The sequence below is a fragment of the Pteronotus mesoamericanus genome, unplaced genomic scaffold (genome assembly GCF_021234165.1).
Source record: "Pteronotus mesoamericanus isolate MK-2021 breed Mesoamerican mustached bat unplaced genomic scaffold, CSHL_Meso_final contig_134, whole genome shotgun sequence".
Lineage (NCBI taxonomy): Eukaryota > Metazoa > Chordata > Mammalia > Chiroptera > Mormoopidae > Pteronotus > Pteronotus mesoamericanus.
This window is the reverse complement of record NW_026555061.1, coordinates 4,404,389-4,430,714: the sequence shown is the minus strand read 5'-3', so window position 1 is coordinate 4,430,714 and position 26,326 is coordinate 4,404,389. Positions and strand designations below refer to the sequence as shown.

The 26,326-nt window shown below is 54.8% G+C and overlaps 1 protein-coding gene across 1 annotated transcript in view; it reads right to left on the bottom strand.

The window, feature by feature from the left end:
- Window positions 1–8,171: 8,171 nt before the first annotated feature.
- The window catches only part of PRKN (parkin RBR E3 ubiquitin protein ligase), an 888,975-nt gene continuing 870,820 nt past the window's right edge, over window positions 8,172–26,326 (bottom strand). Inside the window, exons 11-12 of the mRNA XM_054595427.1 lie at window positions 16,154–16,271; window positions 8,172–10,377 (exon numbers count right to left, since the gene is read on the bottom strand). Coding sequence (XP_054451402.1) covers window positions 10,265–10,377; window positions 16,154–16,271 — 231 coding nt within the window. The 3' untranslated portion in view covers window positions 8,172–10,264. The remainder of the gene's footprint in view (window positions 10,378–16,153; window positions 16,272–26,326) is intronic.

Here is a 26,326-nt window from a genome sequence, read left to right as displayed (position 1 = left end):
TCGGCCTGTGTCTTTCTGAAGCCGTCTCCAGTCACATCTCACTTGTCACCACCGGCGTCCCTGGACACCACATGGGTGCTTCAGGGCGCCCACGGGAGTCTACACGATAGAGTCTGATACGGTACGTTTTTAAAATCCAGATGAAAGCCAACCGCCTGCACCTGATTAACTGGGGGAGGCTATAACCCTGCGGCTTAACCTCTTCCCCACCTGGTGACACAGCCCTCTGGGGTCCCCGCGTGCACAGGAACCAGATTCATCATTGACAACCCCGTCCCTGTGTGGGGCGCTCCACAGAGAGCGGCTTGCAGCCCAGCGCCCGGCCTCCCAGGCAGCGGGTGAGGCCCCGTCCGGCCGGGGCGACCCTGAGCCAGCCAGCCTCCTCAAGGGCCTCCTTGTCGCTGGGGCAGACGCAGCTGCCTCTTCCAGTGGCAAGAAGACGCGCGCACACCAAGGCCGCGGTGTCCAGTCCGCGGCGCAGTGCCCGGCGCCGAAGTACGTGCGCAGGGGTGGCTGTTACATTACGGATTTTAACCAGATGCGGCTCTTGTTGTTTCTGAAGAAGAGAAGGCCCCCCCAAAGGGATGTTTAGATCGTTCCATGAAAAAAATTCACACGCCTCTTCGAGTCTGAAGGCACAAGGGAACGCCTGTGGTGGCTGCTTCCTCAAGGGGACGCCAAGGCAGGCTTCCCTGTCCTGCACCCTCTGGGTCGCCGGAGGGCTGCGTCTCGCAGCGCACGCCTTGCCCTCTGAGCCGAGCCTGCCACGTTACAACGGGGTCCAGGGTTGAGGGGCACGGCCTCAGACACGCCGCCACTCGCGTTGCTCCTCAGGAGGGAATGGAATTCAGCCACACGCCCATTCCTGTTGCACTTACGAAACACACAGGAGGCGACACGTGTACACACACTCTCAGGTAGACCATTCTTCCCTCAGAAAGGCACTCCCTCTATTTCTAATCTAGGGATTTTCTTTGAACGCTGCACCTGGGAAATCCCGCGCCACCTCCTCCCTGGCGCGCCCCGCCTGGCCCCGAGCACCAGGTCCGTGCGCTGGGCAACCTCACGCCACGCCGACGTCGCAGGGCGCCCCGTGTCCGTGAACGTTCTCAGCACGTTCGTACGGTGGCAGATGGGGTGCCGTACTTACTCCGTTTTTGAGCAGTCCTTGTTTTTCACCTCAAAGATTCTAGAGTGTTTACCTTGGCCCTCGGACACCGGGGATTTATGCATCTTGTCCTGTGCCCTTGGGCTTGGACCCCTCGCATCCTCATACCTGCCAGGGGCTGGCGGGTGGCGGCGGGTTGGAGTAAAGCGAGCTGAGGGAATAAAGAAGAAGGAGACAGGGAACAGGGAGATGGGGAGCCAGGGAGAGGAGAGAAAGAACAGGGGGCGAGGACTTCGCATAGGCCGTGGGTTGGCTGCTACAACAAGCTGTCATGACAGGGAAAATACAAAATGTGGTGTGTGCGGAGGAGGGCTCTCCTTTTCACGGCTCCAGAGGGAGGAGAAGGAAGGAGAAGAGCTTCGAGACGCCCCACGCAGAGAAAGTACATAGAGAAAGTGACTCTTCACATTTTCATGGAGTCAAGCCTCCGTTACCAACATCAGCTGTGGAACATTTCCGTCGGTAGTGGCTTCCCATCCCCACGTCGGCTGGACCGGCAACCGCTCACCTGCCTCCTGGCCAGGGATCGGCCGGTTCTGGGCAGCTCGTAAAGACGTAATCAGACCAGGCGGGGCCTCTGTGTCCGGCTTCTTCCACTCAGCGTGTTTTCAGGCTCAGCCATGCTGTGCTTCAGTCCTTTGATGGACAAATAATCTTCCTTTCTATGGACATAACACATTCCGTTTATTTATTCACCAGTGGACGGACATTTGGATTATTTCTGCCTTTTGGCTTTTATGCATAAAACAGGTCTGAACATTCACCTACAAGGTTTTGAGTGTACATATGTTTTTACTTCTCTGGGTGGGGCGGGGTAAGTCACCTTTTTCTGAGGGGAGGAGTGTGTAACTGAACAAAATCAAGGTCTATCAGGAAAAGAGGGTGAACAGGTGCTGGACAAATAACCAGCAACAGCCACTATAGTGCTTCCTATTTTGATGAGGGTTGACTCGAACAAGCGTCCCATAGGTTTCGCCAATGAGCCATTTTCCTTGCAAAGACTGCAAAGCATCCTTCAGTGTATAGTTTATAAAGATCTGTTCTTCAATAAGAATGGACATTTGCTATAACCAAACTCTGGCCACCAAATGAAATTATTTCATGTTACACATTTTGCTATATTGTGAAATGTTGTATTATAGATTTCTCAATAATAATATATCATTGAATTAATGGGATTAAAACTTGCTTCATTGTAATGGGCAGGTCTCTGGATATGCTGTTGAAACTGTTTTTACAGGGTTTTTTTTTTAATTTAAAATGTCCCCACCTAAGCTCTCTGTAAAATACCTGAGCTCAGGCACACTTGTAAGTACAACTAGTGAACTTTAAGGCAGACATGTAGCAAAACAGCCTGGATAGGGACCCAGCATCTGGAGGAGGTTTGGTGGCCTGAAAGTCTGTATAGAATAGTCCAGTCAGGAAGGTCCCCAGGAAGCCCTCAGGCACAGCCACCTGGTCGCCATGGCCACCCTCCATACCTGTGCTCAGCTGTGAGCCCTGGTGACAGGTAACTCACTAATCAGACCCACTGGAACATACTCAAGCTGAGAGATGGACGTCCGGCTTTAACAGAACGCCTCGAACCCAGGCCGCTCTCTACCTCTTGGCTCTGTCCACGTGGGCCCTGCCGTAGGGCCTTGCTCCCCCTGACCCCACGGAGACCCCCAGGGCACATCCATGATGGGGCTGGTCTCTGGTCTGTGCAGCTCGGCTGGCCTTCTCTCTCCTGAGGAATGGCTTTTCTTTTCTAAGAAAGTGATGCCTCCTTATTACAAAAAATTCAAGTGCTAAAGAGAAGCACAAAGAAGAAAAGAAAAACCTCCCCAAATCTCATCCCCCGAAAAGGCAGCTTTGCTTTTGATGAGTGTCGTTTGTCCACCAGTCTGCCCACACGCAGGTGGAAGGACGGATGGGTGGCAGATTAAACATGACCAAGCCCAGGTTCATGGTACCAAAGGGAGTCCTACTAGACATGCTCTCTTTTCTTGTGAAATACAATCAATAACTTTCACTTCATGTGAAGTTAACAAAAGAAAATGAAATGAAACTGAGTGAATTGCTCAACTGATATAAATATTTCTTCAGAAGATCCCATTTCCCTCTAACGCTGGGAAATCCCGACGAACTGCAGAGGGGCTAAGACTATCTCTTTTGGAGAGTTTTCGGGGTCCGACAATCTGGAGGGACCACTCTGAAAAAATCGGGGGTGAAGAACACATCTTTCCACCTCCCTCCCCCAACCTCCTAATATTTTTTTCCTCATCTGCTGCCCATGTACTTCCCCTGGGAGCTGCTTGTTTGCTTCTTCTGGATTCTTCCTGTGAATGGGTCCAGTGGGAATCCGCGCTCAGCGCCTGGCTTGAGCTGGGCCAATGCCGGAGGCATCTCGGGACGCAGGGATTCTCTGACCCCGCGTGACGGGTCCCCCGGGGTGGGTGAGGGCTTCCCCTGGCCCCCACGGAGGCTGTTCTCAGTGGGACGAGCTCCTTTGGAGACACCAGCACTGAGGCGCGGGCCTCTTGCTTAGCGCGGCTTACCGAGGACCCGGGGGAGGGTCACAAGGGCTGGCTGGCGGCAGAAGGCTGAGCCCGGGGCGGCCCGGGAGCCGAGGTCAGCCAGACGGCAGGCCTGCTGCAGGGCCGCGCGCTGCGGGCCGCTCAGCGGGGTCCTCGGGCTGGGCGACCGCTCCGCCCTACTAGCCCAAGGCTGTCTCAGCTCTCAAACCTTCTTTCAGGTAAGCTAAAGTGACTTCATTTGATGTATCCGATTTACTCCACAAAAGAGAGAAGTCTATTTCCCATGGTTTGAGAACAGAATGATCGCCCCCTTTGCCCTGAAGGAGCGGATTTCCTTCCCCTCTCCCTCACACCCTCCGTTTGCTGTAGCTGGGTAGGCCCTGGGACAGAGGCGCGTTGAGGGGGAACCAGAGACATACGATCCTCAGCCTTCCTGTTCATAAGACAGAGTGGCCACTTACACTGGCGTGTTAGCCTTCTGTTTCCTTGGGCGTCTTCCCACGTGCCAGGAAGCATGAGCGTCCTGGGTGAGCGGAGGTGGGGGGTCACCCACCACGGCTGAGCAGGTGCCCACGAGAAACCCAGGGAGGCCGCGGCCCTGCGGGGGCTGGAGGCAGACCCCATCTCTCCAGAGATGCGGTCCAACTCGCTTCCCCCTCCTCTGCCAAACTCCTTCGAGAGAAGCAATAGGGCGGTTTACTATATTTTGTTCTCATTTTAGTAAAGTTCAATATCAGAATTATTGATTAGAGAATCTTCACTCCTGGGCTACAGGTGATATGAGCCTCTTGAACTGTCACGGGAAATTGAAGAAAAAAATTTTCATTATAAAGTGATTTTTCACACGGCCAAACAGCATGGAAAGTAGAGACAAGTAAAAAATTCATATATAATTTTATAACCACAGAAAATTGCATTTTTGTGCACATTCTTGAATAATTTTTTTCTTAGAATTTTTAAAAATAATTGCAATTCCCGTACACATACAGTTTTTGCGAACTTTTTACTTACCACTGTATTGTAAATATTTGTTCATGTTGCATGATAGTTTTCATATTCAAACTGTTTAATCACCACATGAAAAACACTTCTGAATTAGTTCTGAAAATTGCAAAGAAACACTTATTACCTCAATTACCATACTCTAGACCATGATGAAGCCCTGAGAAATTGTCCTTTTAGAAAACTGTTCATATGGGAAGATGCCCTTCGTATGTTTGTAAGTGGAAATAGTAAGTTGCAAAATAATTATTTCTAGGTGGTGATTTTAATTATTTCCTTTTGCCTTTTTTGGTCTATTGTAAAGAGCATGTAATAATGGGATGATTATTTTGTAATAAAAGTAAAAACATAAGGAAAACTTTATGGGGAAAAACACTGAGTGGAGATTTGATGCTAAATAGTACCCCTGAAAGACGCTATCGTAGCCACTCAGTGTTGGACTGTAAGAACCCAGCGCTGCGGGTGCGACATGCTCTCTGTAGAAAGGAAACCCAGCGCAGTTTACCTTGGCTCGTGCACCTGGAGAGTTTTCCGAACGCCCATGGTTCAGGCGAGCTCACCTGGGCCCCTGGCGGTAGGGAGCGCAGCGGAGCCCCACCAAGGAGCTCAAGGGCAGGACCCTTTGACCACGAGTCTCAGGCCTCCTTGAGGGGCGGCCGCCCGAACTGAGGCCGGAGCTGTGACGGAGGTCCGGGCGCCTGCGTGGGGGAGGCTGGCCGACCACACCGTGCGGCTAAGCCGCTGGGCGCTGCGTCTGGACTCCACCAGCAAGCCTTTCATGGTAGCTTCACTTCCTACGCGGGTTTGGCGAGTGTACTAGCTACGTCCTCCTCGTCTGCTTCTAGGGGGAGAGAGATAAGTAAATAAGTGATTGAAATTTCACATGATAAATGCTGCTGTGGTATGTGTATATATTATAGATGCATTCTACTGTTTCTTACATTCATATTTATTATTTGTTACATTCATGTATAGTTATTATATATAAAACATGTATGCTAAATTATGATGAAGATGAGTAAATGTAAGAAATCTCTACCTGGTCCCTGGGACCCCGCTCCTCCCGCCTTTGGAACCTCTGCAGCGAGGCCTGCGGCTGGCCCGGTCCCTCCAGAGCGGGGGCTGCTGCCCAGACAAGCCAAGGCCTGACTGCCAGCCCTCACCCTGGGCCTTGGGGGAGGGGGAGGGGCTGCCTCTCCAGTCAGTGACTAATGGCCGATGATACAATGAATCGTGCTCACTGAATGCAACCTCCGTAAGAATCCTCAAGGACTGGCTTCTGAGCTGGTGAGCGCCTCGGGCCGGGAGGGTGGGCGCCTGGGGAGGGCGGGAAGCCCCATCCCCACCCCCCCATTCCCCCCACCCCACCCTGAAGCTATTCATCTGGCTGCTCTAGAGTTCGCCTTGTTTGTTCCAAGCTGGTAAGAGCAAGTAGGCCTGTCCCTGAGTTCCGTGAGGCATCCTAGCAAGTTACGAACACTGAGGAGGGGGCGCGGCGGCCTGGCTCGTAGCCAGGTGTGGGGAGGGCGGCCGGTCCATGGCGGGAGGGGAGGGTGGTAAAGAAGCGAATTCCGACCCACCTGTGCAGGTCAGGAGGTGGGTTGGAGCTGCCATCATCAGTTGTCAATGGACCTTCTGCGTGTCGTGCCCTGTTCCCTTGTGAGCTGGATCAGTGGGTCTCCTGGGGCCGGCCACCCCTTGGCTCAGGGACAAACGGGTTGTGGCGGCCGGCTCCCCAGGGAGCACCACGGCCCCGCCGAGGCCACGCCCGCCGTCTGCGCTGCAAACGGAACTTCCCAAGCAACACTCCCTGGCTTTTATCATAATTATTTAAGTTGTAGGAAAGGTCCTTAAATATTCATGGTTGGGCAGTTTATTCACAATGGGTACCCGACGATGGGCTCCATGTTGTTTCAAAATAGGGTTTTCTTTTAAAAATGGACACCAGTTCTCTCAATGGTATCAGACGTGGTCAGGCAAGGGTAGGTACACGGTGGTGGGACATGTCCCCACCCACACAATGGTGCTGGTTTTCCCCCTATCGCTGCTTCTCTGTGAATAAACACTCCGCATCTGTGCTCACGCATTCCCATTCACAGTATCGACCCCTGACTTCATCCCCTGGAGCTCACCTGCATAACAGCTGGATCTTGACCCTTTAAGCCTTTCAAACACAGATGGCAACCGGCCTTCAGAGGGAAGCTTTGGGCTGAGCGGCAGAAAATCCGACAACGCAGTTCCGCCACGGGCCAGCCCCTGCCTCTACCGCACCCAAACACGCATCCCAAACATGCATGCGCAACGAGTTTGCATCAGTTTTTGTTTTTGAGTTTGTTTGGTTTGTTTAATACGTGACTTGTTCACGTATTAAAACAGAGGGCTCTCACTGAGCGCTTCCTACGTGCAAGGCTTTAAGTGCTTTATGTGAGTTAATTCATTCGGTCCTCGGAACATCCCCAGGAGCTGGACATTGCATTGTCCCCGAGGGTCACACAAGCGGGTGGCGGAGTCACCCACGCACTCACTTCTGCTGCCTCTCTGCTCCGTCAATGTTGGGCCCATGGTTCCCGAGGACCCTGTGTTTCCTAAGGGCGTTTCCTGGGGTGCGTGGCACTGAGGGGCCCTCGGGGTGGGCTGTTTGCTTTCCCAGAATGTCCCCGCCCAGGTCGCTCCTACAGGGGCTCCGTGGGGAGGAACACAGCCACGAAAGGAAAGGCAGTGCCGCTCGCCCACGCAGAGTGCGACGCGGAGTCACTGACATTATCTGAGGTGATGGTCCGGAGAGATGCTTAGCGTCTTTCCAACTCAACTTTCTGTTGAAACACTTATTAGAAAAGTTTGCTGATAAGCCAGGGAAGTAACTTCGATTTTTAAAGGACGGTTTGCTCATGAGAGCGCTTTCAAATGTGACAGCACTTGAGACATGATATTATTAAAAAAAAAAAAAAAAAAAAAAGGCAACCCAGGCTCCCCCGGCTTCCCTTCCACCCGCTAGTGTGTAAGAAAGATCTTCAAAGACAGACTCAGAAGGTTTTTTAATGCTTTTATTGACAATTTGAATACAACCTTAAGCTTAGCTGTCAAGTATTTCTTTACATACTTTAGAGAAAAATAAGAGATTCTCAGCAAAGCCTTTATTTTTCTTCTTTGGCTATGTTTACATTTTGAGACACCATCCATGCTCAGACATGTTCATTTATAGTGGTTTGCAACTCACATTCATGTAGAGTGGCTGCTTTTCCTTTAACATGTTTTAAGAATCGGTATTCTATTCTGGAAAACCAACCAACCAACCCACAGAAAGAACCGCCAGGAAAGGAGCGGAGGCCCGGGGACGGGGAGCGCGCCGGGGTGCGGGGTGCGGGGTGCGAACGTCGGCCGCGGCACGCCTGCCAAACGCGGCGGGGCTGCGCCGGGGCGGCGGTGGCAGCAGCGGCGTGGAACCCGAAACGCCGTGAGCCCCCGCGCAAGGAGCTGCTGCTCACCGGGATTGCCGGGAACAAAGGTCAGGCCCGGAGCGGTGTCAGACCGCGCAGACGGCAGCCGTAGGGACCTGCCTTGGCCCCGCGCTCACAGACCCCGGGGCTCCACGCTCTCTGCCTGACCTCGGGCTTCCTGGCTGAGTCTGGCAGCCCGGGGTAGGGGGGGTGGGGGGCTCATTGGACAGAGTGAGTCCATGGGAGGCCGTTGAGGAGGCTCCTGTCGCCACCTCTCCCCTCTTGTCCCAGGTGTGAGGCCTCAGCAGGGACAGGGAGAGCGGGAAGGACTGGCCCCAGGTGGACAGTTTGGGAGAGGAGGGCAGATGTCTTGGGGAACGTCCTGAGGTCATCCCATCTGTCCCGCGCTGCTGCTGCGCAGAGAAGCCCTGCTGCTGACTGTATCCTTCCCAGGGCCCCGAATGCAACGGGGCCGCACATGCTCGTGGGGCCGTCATGCGCCCGGCGACGGCCACCCCCTGCCGGAGAAGACGGCCGACGTGCCCCGGAGACAGCAGTCCCCCTTGTTCCTGTGCACCCTGTGCGGCAGGAAGTGAGGTCTGCTGTGTTTAGTGTAAACATGTCTTTTTGATGCTCTGTGAATGCCTCAAAAAAAAAAAAAAAAGAAAGAAAAAAGAAAAACTTAGATCAACACTGCACTTCAATCCATGTCAACACAAGGAAATATCCCGCGTGGGCTCACTGCGCTAGGGGAAGGGAGGTGCCCTGGGGTGGCCCCAGGTCTGCGGGCTGGGGACGTTTGGCTTTGCGACCCTCCGGACAGACAGGCGGGCAGGCAGGTGCGGCTTCATTTTGATGGTCCAGGGAGGCTCCTTCCTGAAATATTCTGTTTTAATAACCTGCACTCTCGTTAACATTGGGAATCATGATGAAACCGCTTCTAAAAATGTCTCCTTCCCAGGCGCCTTATCCATTACATCCGCAGTGAAGCCACAAGTAATTAGCTTATTCTCCAAGCTGTGAAAGGAACGCTTTATAATCAAATTATAGATTTGGTAATATTTTCAGAGAAACAATTTCTAAAGTTGCAAATAATCAAGTTGAATGATAGTCCATTGAGTTCTGATTGCTTCCCTGCGACGTAAAGCTCAACATTCAAATCAGCTCTCCTAATTCCTCCCTTCGCTGGCAAGCAGATTTGTGCACAGGTGACGTTTCATCAGCGCGGCCTGCACAGGTAGAATTCCTGGGGGTCAACGCGGCGCTCTGGCTAGTGTTTGTGGCTCCCTGGGAACCGATGCCCCGTATGCACGTAGATCAGAGCGTCGGCCCAACAGCGGGGAAGAGGGTTCTGAGAATCCGCAACGGACCCTCCGAGCAGTTTCCCACCGCTGGGTGGCTGCTTCCCAGTGCCGGCTGCAGGTCCAGTGCCGGAGACTAACCCTGCGGAAGCTCGTGCTCCGTGCTAGCCCAGCCTGCCACGAGTCCGCGCACGAGGGACAGCGCCTCCGAGAGGCGGGCCGCGCCGCCTCTGAGCTCTGGCTGGGGCGCCGCTGATGCCCGGGACGCCTCCCTGCTGGTCTCGCAGCCGGTCTGCTGGTTTTCACAGGGATGGTGAAGGGAGGCCGGGGATGCTCTTGTGCCTGCTGTTGTGATTTTGGGAAGAATGGCATGCATGCGTGCACGTGCGTGCACATGTGGGAAACACGTGCATGTGCGTGAACGTATGCATACATGCATGTGTGTCATGTGTACAATGCATGTGTGCACACATGCATATGTGTATATGGATGTATGGGTGCACATGCGAGAACACACACGGGTGTGTTGCATGTATAACACGAGTACATACAAACACATGTGCATATGTGCATGTGTGTGCATGTGGGTCTTGTGTGTATGCATGCGTGTGCAAGCACACACTACATGACACACACATGTGGGTGTGTAGGTGTGCATGTGTGTGGGTGCGTACATGGCATATGTGTGCATGCACGAGCATGCAGGTGTGGATGCGTGTGCATATGTGTGCCTGAGCCAGAGTGTATGTCTCTGTGCGTGTGTGTGGGGAAAGGAAGAGCCGCTGGTGCCGGCAGGACGCCGTGTCCCGAGCCCGGTGGTGGCGTGCTCCGCGGCAGCTACACGTCGAACCAGTGGTCGCCCATGCAGGTGCGGTTCCACTCGCAGCCACAGTGCCAGCACCAGTCCAGCCGGCACTGGGGCTGTGGGCACTTCATGTGCATGCATCCTCCTGCGGACAAAAGACACGGGCAAAGCGTTGGCACATGTCCCCCCACCACCTGCCCACAGCTGCTCCAGAGGTGGCTTTCTAAGGGCACCACCCGAGCCACCGGAGTGGGGGGCAGCATCTGAACCGGGACGAAGCGCCACGTCCACCAAGGACACATTTGACTGTGTCGCCCTGAGCTCACTGACTCCTCCTGAAGGGGGTCAGAGGCCAACGCTTTGGGTCTCACCGGAAGGCTCCAGGCCTCCCTTAGGTACCCACTAAGACTGAATAGTGCGTCTGCAGCAACATACTTGATAATTTACTATATAACACGTACCGATGTAAACACACGCTGTAATTCCTATCATTTCTTCAGCGTTCCTTGACTTGGCAACATGTATAAAACAGGAGTTGGGACAGCCGTGTTGGAAGTATTTAGTGGGGGACACGCCCCTTAGTGCCACGCAGAGCGTCATTTACGATGAGAAGGGTAGGGAGAGACTGACGATCACGCCAGAGTCCCTGCGTATGTCATTGCATTCACTCCCAAAAGCACCTTGCGAGGTGGGAGTGTGCCCTGCTTGTAGAGTTTCCTCAAGGTCAAGGACGAAGCCCGAGATTTCACCGGGACCTTCGTGACCTCGGTGTCCCTGCTCTCCCAGGGCAGGGCCGCCTGGACAGGAGATAGTGCCTTATCTGGGGGCTTGTAGGGCTCAGTCACCAAATTGGATGCGAAGTGACCGACACGGCAGGTCTTTGTCTGAGCCCTACATGGAGAACGACTTCTGACCGTGCGGCCCCGGGCACTTGGGGCAGAGCCAGTTCCCGCCCAAATCCTCCAGAGCATCGACTGAGCTCCGTTCTTCACTGTTACTGATTATCCTGTTAAGTCGTCTGTCTTGCCGAATTTTCCATGTAATTGCTTCAGCGCTACCTCATTCTTATTATTAGAAGCTTGGCACAAGAACTTCCACTAATTTAAAATATTTATGAATATGTGAGTAAAGGCAATTGTGTTGGAATAATTATTAGGATAATTTAAGAGTTTTAAAATTCCACACTTTTATCCTTCTTTTGGTTTGTTTGAAAGGTCATTTAAAAAGTTACAAATATGTGGAAAATAAAGCAAAAAACTCACTTATGATACTTTTATCTCAATATTTTCCATTTTGGATTTACAATTATAGGACTGTGTACTTTTCAACACATATTTAATGCTATGCACTTATGATGTAATTAATGTAATAAAATCATGTAATACTGTAAATCGCTTAAGTTCCTCTGGAATATCATAAAGAATTCTTAAGTGTACATTCAAGTTCAATGAAATATAGAAGTGATGCTAAATGAAAGATTGAAGAGATTTTCCTATGTACAAAATCTTCATGGCTAGGGACCGCTAGCTAGCATTACAAAAAAGATTTGATTATGGAAACCAGAATTGCAGCGGCACAGTGGAATCGGAAGAAAGGAAATGGGCGGAAGAGTATTCATGGCCTCACCACCTTCCCTCCTGGTGCTGAGCACACGCAAGGTCACATGACGCCAGGAGCAGCAGGCACTCTACCTCCTGCGTTGGGGAAGGGGCAGAAGCTGCTGATAGCTTCGTGGATATTTAAATGGAAAGGAGAAGGCTTCTCTCTTAGAGAACCCTGCCCACCGGCCAATCCCCAAACCACCTGAAGCCCAGTCAATGCCAAGGTCTGGCCAGTGACGCGCCACGAGACTTTGTGAGAGACGGACACCCTGAAGGCCCGTCCGATGGACAACCAGCACTTGCTGACCGAGGCAAGGGACCCAAATCTCTCCTGCGTGGGCTGGAAGAAAGTGTCGGGGCCCAGGTAATTTCAGATTAAAATCACTTTAGAAGCAGCAGGAGCTCTCGGACTCTCCTCTGTCCCTGGTGACGCAGGAAATGCACCTCTATGACGGGTCCCCTCCCTGCGCCCGACGGCCGAGAGACAGCCCCTCACAAGGGTGAAAACATCCTGTGTCGAAAAGACCTGTCTACACAAACCTGGCTGCCTTGGCGGACTTGGAGCCCGAGCCAAGCTCACTTGAGCTCCTGTTTGCGGAGCACTGGCTTCCCTATCCTGTCGGTCCCTCGCATATCGATCTTTGCTTTGTCTAAAATGTATGAAAAGCGCCTAATGAAAAGCGTCTAAAAGTATAACACGTATAAAAGGTTGGATCGTTTCCCGGAGGCTCATTTTGTGACCCCGGCATCACATGGTAAATATCCTGTTTGCAGGCAGGAGACGGGTCTCTCTCCTGCTCGTCTTGGGTCAATTTTATTATTTTATTAGTCCAGCTGTAAAAACGAAAGGAGAGGAGAGAAGGTGAACTCCCTCCTTTCCCATGAGGAGGAAGAAACTTCCAGAAATTGTACAGGCTTATAGGAGCAAGGGCCAAGGGTTAGCCTGGCTGAAAAGGGATCGAACTCTCACGATCACTGCAGCTTTGCTGAAGGAGGAACCAGGTTTCTGGGATTAGCTGAACAGGAAACAGGGTTGGAACGAGACAGCAAAGCTAGCTTTGCTGGCTGACAGGGCCTGCCTCTGTTTCCGTTGGAGAGACACGCTTGCAGACAGTTGAGACTACCATTAATAAGCTTAAAGTTCCAGCTTTCCAGTTCAGAGGTGAAAAATCTATGGGGGAAATCAGCGCTTTCAACAGAGAGTGCCTCGCAGTATTTCAAAGAAAGAGCCAGAGGAGGAAAGCTTCCTGCCCCTGCTCCCCCAGGGCTGCAGTGTGGTCCGAGGCGCAGCCTGTCCCCGCCCTGGCTCCCTGCGCCCCAGAGCCCAGTTCCGGCCCTTCGTGTCATTCCGGCCGTGCGCTCTGCCCTGCCCGCAGCTCGGCCCGGGCTCCACCACGCCTGGCCAGGAACCCTGCCGGCGGATGTCCTGTGCTCGTGAGTCGGTCTGCGGTCCCCGCCTCGCACGCGCCCCCCGCCCAGGAGGCTGCTCTGAACCACCAGCCGCTGGCCCTTTCCCTGCTGTTTAACCAGGATCCCTGTTTATGTGTACACTGCCTTTACTGGCCCCTTTTCAATTCAACAAACATTTATTTGGCTGACATTCTCTGGGCCCAGGGGGCAGACAAAGTTCCCAGCCTTGGATCACAACAAAATGGTCTCTTACTACAGGGCTGGGCAAGAGTAGGTTGTCAGTTGTTTGTATGGAAAACAACACAATAATTAATAAGTGATAATACAAGAATAAACTGTTCTGCGGACTCACTACTGTAAACCTACTTTTGCCCATCCCTGCATCTAATTTGTATTCTTTAACTACCTGCAACAGGGGACACCGAGGGGCCTCCGTTTCCCTCGCTTCCTGCTGCCCATACTACACGGCCTGGCTCGGTCAGGGGGCTGGGAAACTCCGGCCTCTCCTTCACGGCCCCTCCCCCCGGCAGGTGCGTGTAGCCCACCGCATTCCTAGGGGCAGCCCCCCCACGAGTGAGTAGCGCTGACTCGAGGGGGAAGTATTATTATCATTTTCCAGAGACAGCTGACTCAGAGCTAGGGACGGGCCCGTCCCTGCCGCTGGGGGACGCGTCAGAGCTCCCGTGTTCATGCAGACGAACACTGTCTCTGGGACACGGCTGAGCGAGGGGACACCTGGGCGGCCCTCACGTGGCTGCGGGGTTTCACTCCGCACAGCCAGCTCTTCGCAGCCACCAACTGGGGCACCGTCTGCACTCAGGGAGGACGTGGGACAAGCTGCAACTGGTGCTTCGTTCTGTTGGGTTGGCCAGAAAGGTCATTTGGTTTTTTCCATACGATGGCTGTGGTAGTGCTTAGTTGTCTTTCACTTCATTTGAAACAGTTTTGTTAGATTGTATTGTCACAGCTCTATCAGTGTGCATTTAAAAAAAATGATCAAAATGGGTGAATTTTTGTGGAGCCATTTTAATATTGAAGATGGAAGGAGATACGCAACATTTTTGGCGTATTATGCTTTATTACTCCAAGAAAGGTAAAAACACAACTGAAACACACACACATAAAGATTTGTGCAGCGTGTGGAGAAGGTGCTGTGACTGATCAAACGTGTTGGAAGTGGTTTGCAAAGTTTCTTGGTAACTCTTTGCTGTGGGGCTGTCTATGCATTGGAAGATGCTTAGCAGCAGCCCTGGCCTCTCCCTGCTAGAAGCCAATAGTGGGAGACAGGTGACATCCTCAAAATATCCACATCGATCAGGTTATCGGTGAAGATGAAAAATGTGTCGTTTATGGAAAAAACGAAACGGACTTCTTGGCCAGCCCAATCTTCCTCATCCGTGACGGTGCTGCTGCCTCTCCCTCATGCGGGACAACGCGCTTCCCCGAGAAAGGACCCTGGACGCCGGGCGGATGGCTCTGGGCCGGCTGCCAGCCCGCGGTGGATGGCGGCAGGCGCCCCACCAGGGGCGGGGGGCTCACGGGCCTCCGTGAGTGGGGCAGCCGGAAGGATGCTCTGAGCATCGGCTAGACTCGGACTTCCAGTCACGCCACAGAGCTGGGGAGGACCGCACACGCTGGCCAGCAGACCGCAGGCCGCCCAGCGCGGCCGTCAGAGCGGGGGCACTGACAACGGAGCGGAGTCCGCAGCCACAGGCCCGGACGCGTCACCACGGGGCCGAGCGGCCTTCTCGCCACAGCCTGCCGCCTGTGACATGGGTCGCGTGCCTGTGAGGGGCTGGGAGGGGGTCCTCCCCTCCAAGGCGCTCCCGAGGCTCCCTCAGCCATGGTGGCCCCGAGCATCTAGAGGAGGAGGAGATGCGACTGCATGCGAACGGGAGGCAGACCTGGCCCTCGCGCGAGACGCTGCCCCGGCCCAGAGCATCACTGGGCAGAACCGACCGTTCAGATACGGCGTCTGAAGCCCCGAAACCTGCTCCTGGGTGACGTGGACCACCGTTGGGGTCGTTTAATCTGGCAGCTCCGTCACTTCACATTCTCGCGGTTTAGACCGTACTCGGTGGAAGGCAGAAAAGGCCCTGTTCAAACATGCACGGACGTAAAGGGCCTTTTCGTGATGGAGCCACAGCGCTGCCAGGCCCTGAGCCGCCCGCAGCAGGAAAGGAGACGCCGAGTGCGCTCCAGGGCTAGAGAGGTGGGAGGTGCTGCGACAGGTGAAAAGAGAATGTTACGGCCACAAAAAAAAGGAAACTGACTGGTTAACTAAATGAAAGAGATTGTTTTACACAAGGAACTCTGAAATGCTTTCACCTGCCAGTGAGCACTGGGAAGCGGGGCGTTGCTTCCTGGAGCGATTTCTGGGTTAAGCGGCCTGCAGACACTTGGGGAGGACCCAGCATAAGCATACAGTAAGCGCTCCATGCATGTTAGCTGTTCTGTTGTTATTGCCCAGGAGGGAGACACCGGAGAAACCGACCGCCACACTTACTTGATGCGGTGGCATCCCTCCCCCGTGAGTGTCCCCCGACACCACGGCGCTGGGGCGCGCGCTGTGGGAGACAGCGGACTGGGCAGGCCCCTCGCACTGTTTTTCTTGTTTGTTTTGGTTAGAGTAGAGGACAACGTATCAGACACAACACATCTACTGTTATTAGGAATAAGTAATAACAAGGGCAATCCGACAGATGAGGACTTGCCGCTTAGAGGGACAAGAAGCCTGACCTGGTGGGGGACGCCGAGATCCATGGTGGCCAGACGCCTCCAAAGTCCCCGCGCTGAGCCGGCCGGCCACAAGGCCCTCCGAGCGGCCCTGGCCGCTGTGCCCGCCCAGCCGATAGCCGGTGCCTCTGCCAGGGGCTCGGCCAAGCCTCGCTCTGCGCGGCCCAGACTCACCGTTCTTCTCGACCGGCACCCGGCAGCGGGGGCAGGGCTTGGTGGTTTTCTTGATCGTCTCTTTGGAGGACTCCTCCCACCGGGCCTCCTCGGCCGCCTTCTCGTCCACTCTGTAGACCTGGGTGAACAAGGCACAGGGGCTGAACGTCACTCCTGCATGCGGGGGTGAAGGGCAGGCTCTCTGAGGCACGGGTACGGGACACTCCTAGGGACGGATGTGCCCTCAGGCAAGAAGCTCAGCCGCACAGCCACGCGGCGGGCGGTGGACGGGCTGGGCACGCCCGGAACGCTGGCTCTGGCAGGTGGCCTGCGCGCGGGAACGGCCGCTCGGTTTTGCAGTATGAGGCCCCCACTTTGCTGTTTTGAATAACTGTAATAAATGTCGCCTAGCGGGTGCCTGGGAGGCACGCCAGGTGATAAACGCGCTTAAACACTTCGGTAGAGAGATGCTTCCGCAGGTGACTGTGCTCCTTCTTACTGCACATCGAGGACTGGAAGTGTTGAACCGTTTCCTAGGCCAGTTAGCAGGACAGTCTATGTGACCCCAGAGTCGTTGCTTTTAAACTCCTTCTGCACCTTGTCATGCTTGATTCTCGCGTCTGGGGAATGGGACACTCCAAATGTTGTCAGAGAGGGGACAGGAGCAGGTCATGGAGTGGACGGGACAGAGAAGAGGGCTGGGAATGGAGCCAGAGGTTGAGGCTGTGGGCTCTGGAGCCAGCTCCCTGGGTTCAAATCCCGGCTCCAGCCACGTGGGCACCTTGGAAACGCCCCTCCACCTCTCCGAAAGGACTCCTCTCCCAGGAGGAAGTGAAAGCCGCCGAATGCATTGGGGGTGTCGGGGGTGAAGTGGGTTAATTTTTTTTTTTAAAGACTTGGAATGAGTGTCTGACACATCGTGGAGTGACAATATGAATGGCGTCAGGATCTATAGTAAGGCGAGCTCTCGAAAATGTTCGCTAATATTATTCATGTCGGAGGACGGAATCCTCCCTGAATCTTGCCATGAAAAAGAGGGGGGGTTTCAAAGGGGCCGTTGCAGGCTGTCGCTGTGCACCTGTCTGATCATTCAGACACAGCGATCCCTTCCCCTGACCTCCACGCCGCGTGACGGGCAGAAAAAGGATTGGTACCTGTTTGGATTCTGTACAAAAACCTTGTGGCCTAGAGATATATTTCAGAATGTTAACCCAAACGGAAGCCCTCTATCTTGCCTTCCATAGTATTTAAAATTTTTTCTTCTGTGCTTTAATATTAATGTGAACATGCAAGTCATTTTATTAACTTGTAATGATTCTTTTGCAACGTTCCCAGAGCTGTTTTTAAGATATTACTGAAAATAACTTAAAATATAAATTCGTGAAAAAAATCACATAACGTGAAATGCTCTAATACCAATCATATCAAATCAAATAACATGAAATTACTCATACCAATCATACTTTCCAAGTTCACAGCACATTCTTTTTTACGCTTTGATTTCCATTATTTCAGCTGATCCTCTCAATGACCTGGAGAAGTCAGCCGGGCACACGGCAAACTTACCTTACAAATGAGGCCCCTGAGTGGTGAGAAGGTCAAGTGCCAGGTTCAAGGATGCGCGCTGCATACAAAGCAGCCCCAGCCCCAACCAAACGCAAGTGCCAGGATGAGCCGAGGGCCGGAAGCTCCACCCGGAGGCGCCCTGGGGCAGGTTCTGGCCGCAGCATTGCACCCCGAGACCCAAACTGCCTGCTCATCGCCTCTCAGCAGGTTCTCTAGGTGGTGAGCGTGGAAGCTAGAGGGACCGGAGGGACGACACCCGGGCCCCGCGACCTCGGTCACCCTGCGGGACCGCGGTGCAGGGCGGTGCCTGGTGAGAGGCGGAAGCCGGTGAGTGCGCTCCTTCCCCTCCAGGTGGATCCCAACTTTCGACACTTCCTCATCATGTTCTACTTTTTTCTGAAAGGCCCCCCCAAAAGGAGTGGCGATGGAAAAGACGGTGTTTACCCCTAAGTTGTGGCGCTGAGTGGTTTTACAGTCATTAGTGTTTTTGTACTTATTTCCGGTGGAAAGTGAATTCATCCAGGGCCAAGGGCAGGTCTGTGTCCCTCGTGTCTTCCATGTCTGGCACCTAGTGGCACCCCGTGCATTTCAGCTGAGTGAGTGAATGAATGACACCCCACCAAGGCACTGATGTGACAGTCGCCTGGAATAGGAGGACCCCGCGACCCAGGAGGGGCAGGCGAGGGACGCCCCTATGGAGGTCGCTGGGGATGAAACCAATTTCTTTCTGTTAATTAGCTGTCCCATTCACAAAGGAAGTGCCCTTCATAGTGTGGAGGGTGTCACGTGGCCAGTGCCCACTCTGTTCCAATACAGCAGTCGCTTCATGGCTTAGAAGCAGTTACTGGCCCCCCGGAACGTCCTTGCACTTGGGACAGTGTGAGGGCCCCTGTGGCCAGCGGCCCCGGACGGCACTGCGTGGAGGGGGCCACTGCCACGTTTAGGGAGTGCGTCTGTAGCGTAAGGGCAGATCTTCCAATCTGCGCAGGTTACGCGCGGTGCTAACCCCTGATGGCGCAAGGCTTCCTCTAATGGACCGTAGGCTCCAGCTCTTCTGTTTAAGGCCCAAGAGCTGCGACTCTGTAGCGAGGGCCCACATTGTGTCCTGGGACATGCAGATCAGAGAAAGAGATCCTTTTACTTATTAGAACCTAATTTTAAAATGCTGCTTCTCAGCCACAGAGCACACTGCCTGCTAAGTACAAGAAGGCCGGCCGTGTTATCCATCGTTTCGGCGGAAGAAACCCCCGCTGTGAGTCCTGGGTGGGAATGAACCCTGGGAGGGGGGCTGGGCATGGGCCATCTCAGCGCCCCCCATGCGGTGTGAGGCTGCGGGTGCTCGCTGGAGCAAACGTGAGACAAGAATGCTGAGGACAGACCTCATGGGGACGGCCTCCTTTACCCATCAGAGACAAGAGGGGGAAGCATCGGGCAGGAACCCGAGAAATGGGGCAAAGCTGCGATTGCGGTGGCGGGGAATGCGAGAGCGGTTTCCGATCGGCCTGCCTGACAGGCATCCGACTCTGTCCTGGGGGAGGTGGCTGACTGCCGCCTGCAACTGAGCGGCCCTGCGTTTTACGGCCCTGAAAAGTTAGAGGGCAACCTGGAGAAAAGTGATAAGGCTTTTTTTTTGTGTGTGGTAAACACTAGATGCCTAAAAGTTACGATTTTATTGCCCCACAGAACATGAAGCAGTTCTGTATGGAACTTAGAAACCGTTCTTCCGTGTGCCTGCCTGGTAAAAGACTGGGCACTTCTGTTGCTTAAACGCTCCCGCACCCAGCTCTCTGGGCCTTTGGCCAGTTCCCCCGGTGATTCGGTGACTAAGACTCGGCGTGGGCTAACATAAAACCGTGTCTCAGGACGGCGCTGCAACATGTGCCAAGTTGTGAGGTGGCGCTTTGCAGTGAGCAGGGCAGAGGGGGCGGGCGCCGGAGGGAGGGGGGGGGAAACAGTCACAATGTTGCCACTGTATCAGGAAGGGTGCTGTCTGTGTCAGGGACGTAGATTAGCTCTTCCAGCAACTGTAGCCTCTCTGAAAGGTAGTCTTGTCATCGACTGTTTTTGGCAGAAGAGACCACAGCTCCGAGAGGCTACAGAACTCGCCAAGGCCACCGGCCTGAAAGCGGCAGGTTGAGAATTGATGCTGAGCTGTCTGATTTCAGGCCCCTGCTGTTGCTACTACAGTGTATTCGTCTCACCCTGCAGTGACACGTGACAAACAGGATGAAAGGGTGAAGGACATGGTGACTTCATGGAGGGGTCCTGGCAGCCAAGGGCTCGGGGGGAGAAGCCTCCGCCATTGCCACCGAGCAAGCCCTCACTCCCAGCTTCCCTGTCCCCAGCCTGGTGGCTTCACTCTGGCCCCACTCGCCCGTGCGCCTATTGGCCACCACTGCTGGCCGGCTGGCTCTCACTTCGCCCGACCTGCTGAAACTGTTCCCAGAAAGGAGACACACAATCCTGACCTCCAAAGCTAATGCCTTTCTCTGTCCTTTCACCTCTGGTTGTCCCGCGGCTCCTAACCCTGGTGGGCTTCCTTCCTCCTTGGCAGAATGGAGTCGCCGTGAGCACCAGGAGGGCCCTCACCCCCCCCATCACGCTGTTCTTTCTTCCTGGCTCCGCCCAGTTGGATCCGCATGGAAGACGCACATCACTGCTGCTGGCCTGAGTGCCATGAAATGCAGCCCGGAAGACCCTACCGGTGGGCTCCCGTGCCCGGGTGGCTTGGTGTTAGACCTTGGCAGTCACCGCCAAGCCCGTTTTACGGAGACCTGTGCTCCGCATCCGTTACGAGCACCCTTGGTGCCGATGCTCAGGCCCGTCTGGCGTGATCGCGGGCAGTGGGTGGATGTCCTCTGCTTCAGGGTCACCCAGGACTTCACAAGAAAAAGCCCAACAGATCCTTGTGCTCACACCTTGGGGGTTTGGATCCAGTGGTTCTGGGGTAGGGTCCAGAAGCCTGGACCCTTCAAACGCCTCGGGGGATGGTGAGGCCCAGGGAGGGCTGGGAACCCTCCCACTTGGGCCTGAAGAAGAACAAGTTTAGTTGGATAAACCCTGTTTTGGCGTTAGCTCATTGAACGGCAATGTGACAACTTGTTCTTCTTGTGCTTCTAGGAGGCGAAGGTTTGGTGCAACTCAGCCTCATTGGCCTCCGTGCAACTGGCTCCTGCGGAGCCATGTGTGGCGTGTGGGCTGATCGGGTGGACAGCCCTGTGCCCGCTCACCACGCGCACCTCCCGTGGAGGGCGGGGCGAGTCTCCCTCCTCACACACTGGATGGCGAAAGCAGCAATTTCTGTAATTTCCTATTTATCTTCAAGGCCGCCTCAGCGAGGTCAAGCAGTGGCACGACAGTGCCAGAAAGCACCGTGGACTTTGCCCTTGCGGTGGCCGTTGTTCCGTGGCGTGCACAGGCGGTTGGAGCCTGAGAAGCTGTCAGAGTTGGGCTGGCAGCCGCCAGGCCTGGGTGTGAATCCCGGCTTCGCTCCTCGCCTGTGGTGTGGCCGCGGGCGGCCGCCTAAGCTCCATCTCTGCGTGTCTGTAAGTGTGGCAAACGCATCCAGTGGTGCCCGGCGCATGCGGCAAGTGCTGTAAGCGGTCAGTCAGTGAGGGGAGCACCCAGAGGGCTCAGCATGGAGCCGGTGCACCCTGAAGGCTAAGGTGGTGTTTGCTCTGAGCGTAATCAATATTACTTTGCATTCATCATCATCATCGTCATCGTCGTCATCGCCATTTCTGATGAGACGGACTGTGGGAGTTTGTGTAAACTGAAGAGACTGCCAAAGGCCTGGGATGGCCTTCAGTCTCCTTTAAAAAAATACAGGGGCATCTAAGTGCCGCACCCCACCCCCCCGAGGGTTTTAAATTTGTGCCTAGGAGACATTTGACATACATGTAGGTTGGAACAACTAGAGAGACTGTGCACACACATGTTATCTTTCCTGCCATGGGAGAGTTGTTTGTGACATCTGTTTAGCCAATAACGGAACAAGCATCTCCTAATTCTAGAAGTCAGTGTAAACCCATTTTCCAAAAACCAGATTGCCGTTAATCACTGAAAACACAGCTGGCTTAATCCTCAGGCAAATCCCAACGTTGAGGTGCCGCCTTTCCTATCCAAACTGCATGTCCGGATAACAAACGACCCCTTATCCTCCAGTCACCAAAAACCCCCGCCTCTGCAGGACAGGCTCCCGGACTTTCCCAATTACAGCGGGATCACAGGTTCTAGCCTGTGAGCGGCCCGCCCCCTGCTGGTGAGTCCAGACACTGTATCACCGGTCAGGCACAAAGATGTCAACAAAACTTGCTTTGCTGCTCTCACATTCCTGAAATTATTACTATCTAGAGAGAGAGAATAAATCATCTGAGTGCTAGGATGTTAGGGAGCATCTTGCCCAGGGCTAGGCGGGCTGCTAGGCTGCACCGTAAGTTCTAAACTTCCCAGGCCATGATCCTGAGTTTGGCTGGAAGAATACTTTTGATGATGGCAATACCGTGGGAATTTCTGTTACCAGTGCAACGCGTACCGGCTCGCACTGTTGGATTAGGTCTTCTTAGCCACCTCACAGAGCGGGAAGGAAAGGAATGATGTCTATTCACCTCTTTTGATATTAAGGGTGACATGGAGCTGCATATATATTAAGAAGCAAGATTATTAATAGATTAATATTTGTTTTAAAGTGCTTCGTGTTTAGCTATTGCCACGAACTGATGAACAGGGAAAATCCGTCCTTGGGCAAGGGAGGAAGGTAAGCTAACTTGTGTCTCTGAGAGCAGAGATCTCTTGCTTAGGTCAGTAATTACTAAACTTAATAAAGGAGAGGGCGTGAGCACTACAAAAATTAACTACAGTCAACAGAGCTGAGTCAGGGGCCTGGCACGGGCTGCCTGACAGGGGACTCAGCTGACCAGAGATGCAAGCTGACCACGAAGGTCCTCTGGACAAAGAAAATCTCTGCAAAGATTGCTAACTAGCTCCTCACCCATACTGGGCGCTTACCCGTATCGTAAAAGGAAAACAGAACATACAATATACCTTGTAAAGGTTAAGGTTAACCCCAATGTTTTCTTCCACTCTCTATTTCCCCATACCAGTAATATTCCTTAGAAACCACCAACAGATACATAGGCTCAACCTCTCGAGATGTCTGGGGTCTCTGTTCTCTGGTCGGGGTGGGGGGGTCCACCACTCTGTCATCTGTGGGGCAACCACTCCGTCTTGCTGTTCCACTGTGAGACTCGTTCACTTTAAACTCTATGCCGGCTTGTGTCTGAATTCTTTCCTGCACGAAGCCAGGAGCCCACGGGAGGCCCTGGACCCCCGGGACGGGACGCCTGTCTCAGAGTTCTCACCATAGACAGGGCCTGGAGTTGGGGAGCATCCCTCATGGAAAGAGGAAGCCAGAGTGGAGCACAAAGTGCATCCTTTGTACAGAGGGAGCGTCACAAGGCGGCTGCTGTTGTGTTTGCTGGAGCTGGTACAGAGGCCCATTCATTCAGCGAACACGTGCTGGGCAGGCTGCTCTAGGGACGAGGGACACATCAGGGAACAAAAGGGGACAGACAAACACCAAACAGAAAGCGCCTGCCCCGCGGTGGCAGAGCCGCGGCGCCCAAACTGCGGCGCATGTTGGTGCCAGCTGCAGGACCGTCCCAACACAAACGGCTGTGCCTGCCAGCCCTGCCCAGTTTCAGAACCAGGAGGCCTGGGGCAGGGCTCAGAAATTCGAGATTTAACACGCCTGCAGGTGCTATGCATGCAGCCAGTCCGTGGGTGGCCCTCTGAGGAGTCCTGCCTGCGGAACATCTGTGTGCACCGCATGCCTGTCGACACAGGTAGGACGGACGGTGTGCATTTGAGTGTCCGGTCCCCAGCCTGACGCCGTCCTGTGGGAGGGTGCGTACCGCAGTGCGGATGGACGAGGAAACTACCGCCTCGTTCTGCTCACGCTGTGAATGCCAGGCCCCGAGTGAGGCGTGACACATGCATTATTTCATTGCATCTTTTTCATTTCACTTTCCACATGACAGATGAGGAAAGCATGGTTTGGAGAGGTTACATCTTTCCCTTAGTGGTTACTACAGCTACTGTACCTGTCAGAGTTCTCCAGAGAGAGAACCAATAGGATTCACATATACCCAATATATGTGTTTATATAAGGAATTGGCTCACAGGATTGTGGGATTGCAACTTAGGGAGCTCGGGCCAAGTTCCTAAGTTACAGTCTTGAGGCAGAATGCCTTCTTTCCTGGGAAACCCGCCTTTGTTCTGAAGGCCTTCAACTGATTGGACGAGGTCCACCCACGTTATGAGTACCCTGCTTTACTTAACACCAACTCATTGGGGATGTTGACCGCCTCTTCACAGCTCCTCCGCAGCCTCTCCGGGACTGGCGTTTGCCAAAACGACTGAGCAACACAGCCTAGCCAGGTGGACACCAGAACGTAACCATCACAGCTAGTCATGGCCAGACTCACTTTCCAGACTGACTTCCGGACCACGCCGCCTTGCCTTGGGTCCTTCCTGGGAGGAGGCGGGGCGGAGACGACAGTACCGTGAGCTCCCACAGGAGGGATGAGATGTGACCTGGGGGACAGCAGGGGCCGGGCCCTGCTCACCCTGAGGCCTGCGCTGGGCAACTGCTCCCCTGGATGCAGCAGGCAGGCCGTTCTGGCAGACAGTCCCCAGCCCCCACGGAGGTCAGTGTGTGTGTCCCTGCTGTCCCCCCCACCCCCCGCCCCGTGTCCATCAGTGATTCAGGAAAGGATCCCAGCTCAGCGCGGCGCAGACCTGCCGCTTCTGAGAAAAGAGCCCTTGGGCTCTCCTGTTGTCCTCTAAAAGTGGCGAGCATGCCTTTTTTCCCTAGGTCATTTCTTGCAAAATCTGTGATATCTCTGAAGGACTGAGCGCCACCTGGTGAGGCCGAGGCGCGCAGCAGCTGCTTCCCCGCTGGCTGCTGGAGCTGCGGCTCCGAGCCCGGGCAGGCAGGCTCCCTTGGGCGCGGAGAGACAGCCTGGGGGTGGGGCGGGGTAGGGGGTGTGCAGTGAGTGTACGCCGTGTGTGCGCGGTGTGTGCGGTGTGTGCAATGGGGGGCGCATGGGCGGGTGTGGTGAGTTTCTGGTGAAATAGTCTCCACATCGCCACGTTGTCCCCACAGCTTGTTTCTGAGCTATGCGCACAGGACACGGGCTTGCACATCCAGGAGAGGAGTTTACATTTCGCCTTTTCTAGCAAGTTGGCCAGGGTTCCTCCCGCCCCTCTGATCCAGGAGCCGTGGGGGGCGGGGTGGGAGGCCTGCCCTGGGCCGAGAGGACGGTGGGCGACTCCAGGAAGTGCTCGGAGGAGGGCGGAGGACGGAGAGCTCAGGGGACCTGACCGACTGTGTCACCAGGGTGGCCACCAGGCTGAGATGCACCCCTGGGCTGGGGGGAAGTTGGTAGGAGGGAGGCCGAGCCCCGGGGAGGTGCTCTGGGGTGGGAGGTTGGGGGCTCCGTGCTGGCTCTTTGGCGAGTGACAGCCCCGGAAGAGAAGCGCAGCTCTGAGGATCCTGGGTTCTGGGGAGCCAGAGGCCGGGTCTGCGGGGCGCGGGTCTGCCTACACTGCTGCATTGATCATGTGCGCGCGCGCGCACACGCACACACACACACACACACACACACGCTTTAATTTATCTTTCGATGCTGTCCTTCATTTTCTCTGCCTACGATGCCTGACATTCCTAGTATTCAGCTTGAAAAATAGCCAGCCCCCAACGTGTCACCTTTTTGTAGAACTTACAACTTAGAAAGTGCTTCCCATACTCTCTGAATTCATTCTTTATATTCTTTACAGCTCAGGAGACCGCACTGCCCCCTGGCGGCGGCCGCGGAAAACGCTGTCGGAATCTGGGTCACTGGGTGGTGAGGAGGCAGCCACGCCAGTGCTTTTGGGCACCAGCCCGTCTCTTCTGCTGACCCCCAGGCGACCTTCCGCGGCGCGGGGCTGTGGAGGGGCCCCGCAGAGGCCTGACCTGGCCGTCGCCACTCCCTCAGGCCCTTCCGCTAGAACGACAAGCGGAGACGCACCTGCGTAGACGGGCGCTCCGTCGGTACGCAGCCCGTCTGCACGCCCGCTGGGCGGCGTGCCCACAGCCAAGGGTTGGAGCGAAGGGGCACCTACGGAGCTGTTTCACTTAAACCGCCCAGGGGTTCAGGAACCCCACTCCCGAATACCCGGCCCCGGGGCCTCCGGCAACAATACATTTCCCAGCTTCCAGATCTGGGCGGCGCTGGGGCGCAGCAGCAGGACGTGGCCGGGAGGCAGCCGCGACCAGGCGCGCGCACAGGTGCGGCCGCCAGTCTGGGCGCTGGGCGCCGCTGCGTACTGCTCCCCTGCCAGGCAGCCGCGTCGTCGCGCAGCCGCCCCTCCAGATGGAGGAGGTGGCGCGGGGGGCCCGGCTAAGGGCCAGCGGCAAGGTTCTGTATCTTGTCTCGGGCATCAGCTCCAGGCTGGGCTTCCCCGCAACGGGTGGCCTTCGCCTCCATTCCCTGGTCCGCTGAACGCCTCCGCCGAGCCGTCCACAGAACTTGCCACCTGTCCCCGAGCAGGCAGCTCTGGTTCCTGTGTTTCCTCTTCCAGGGA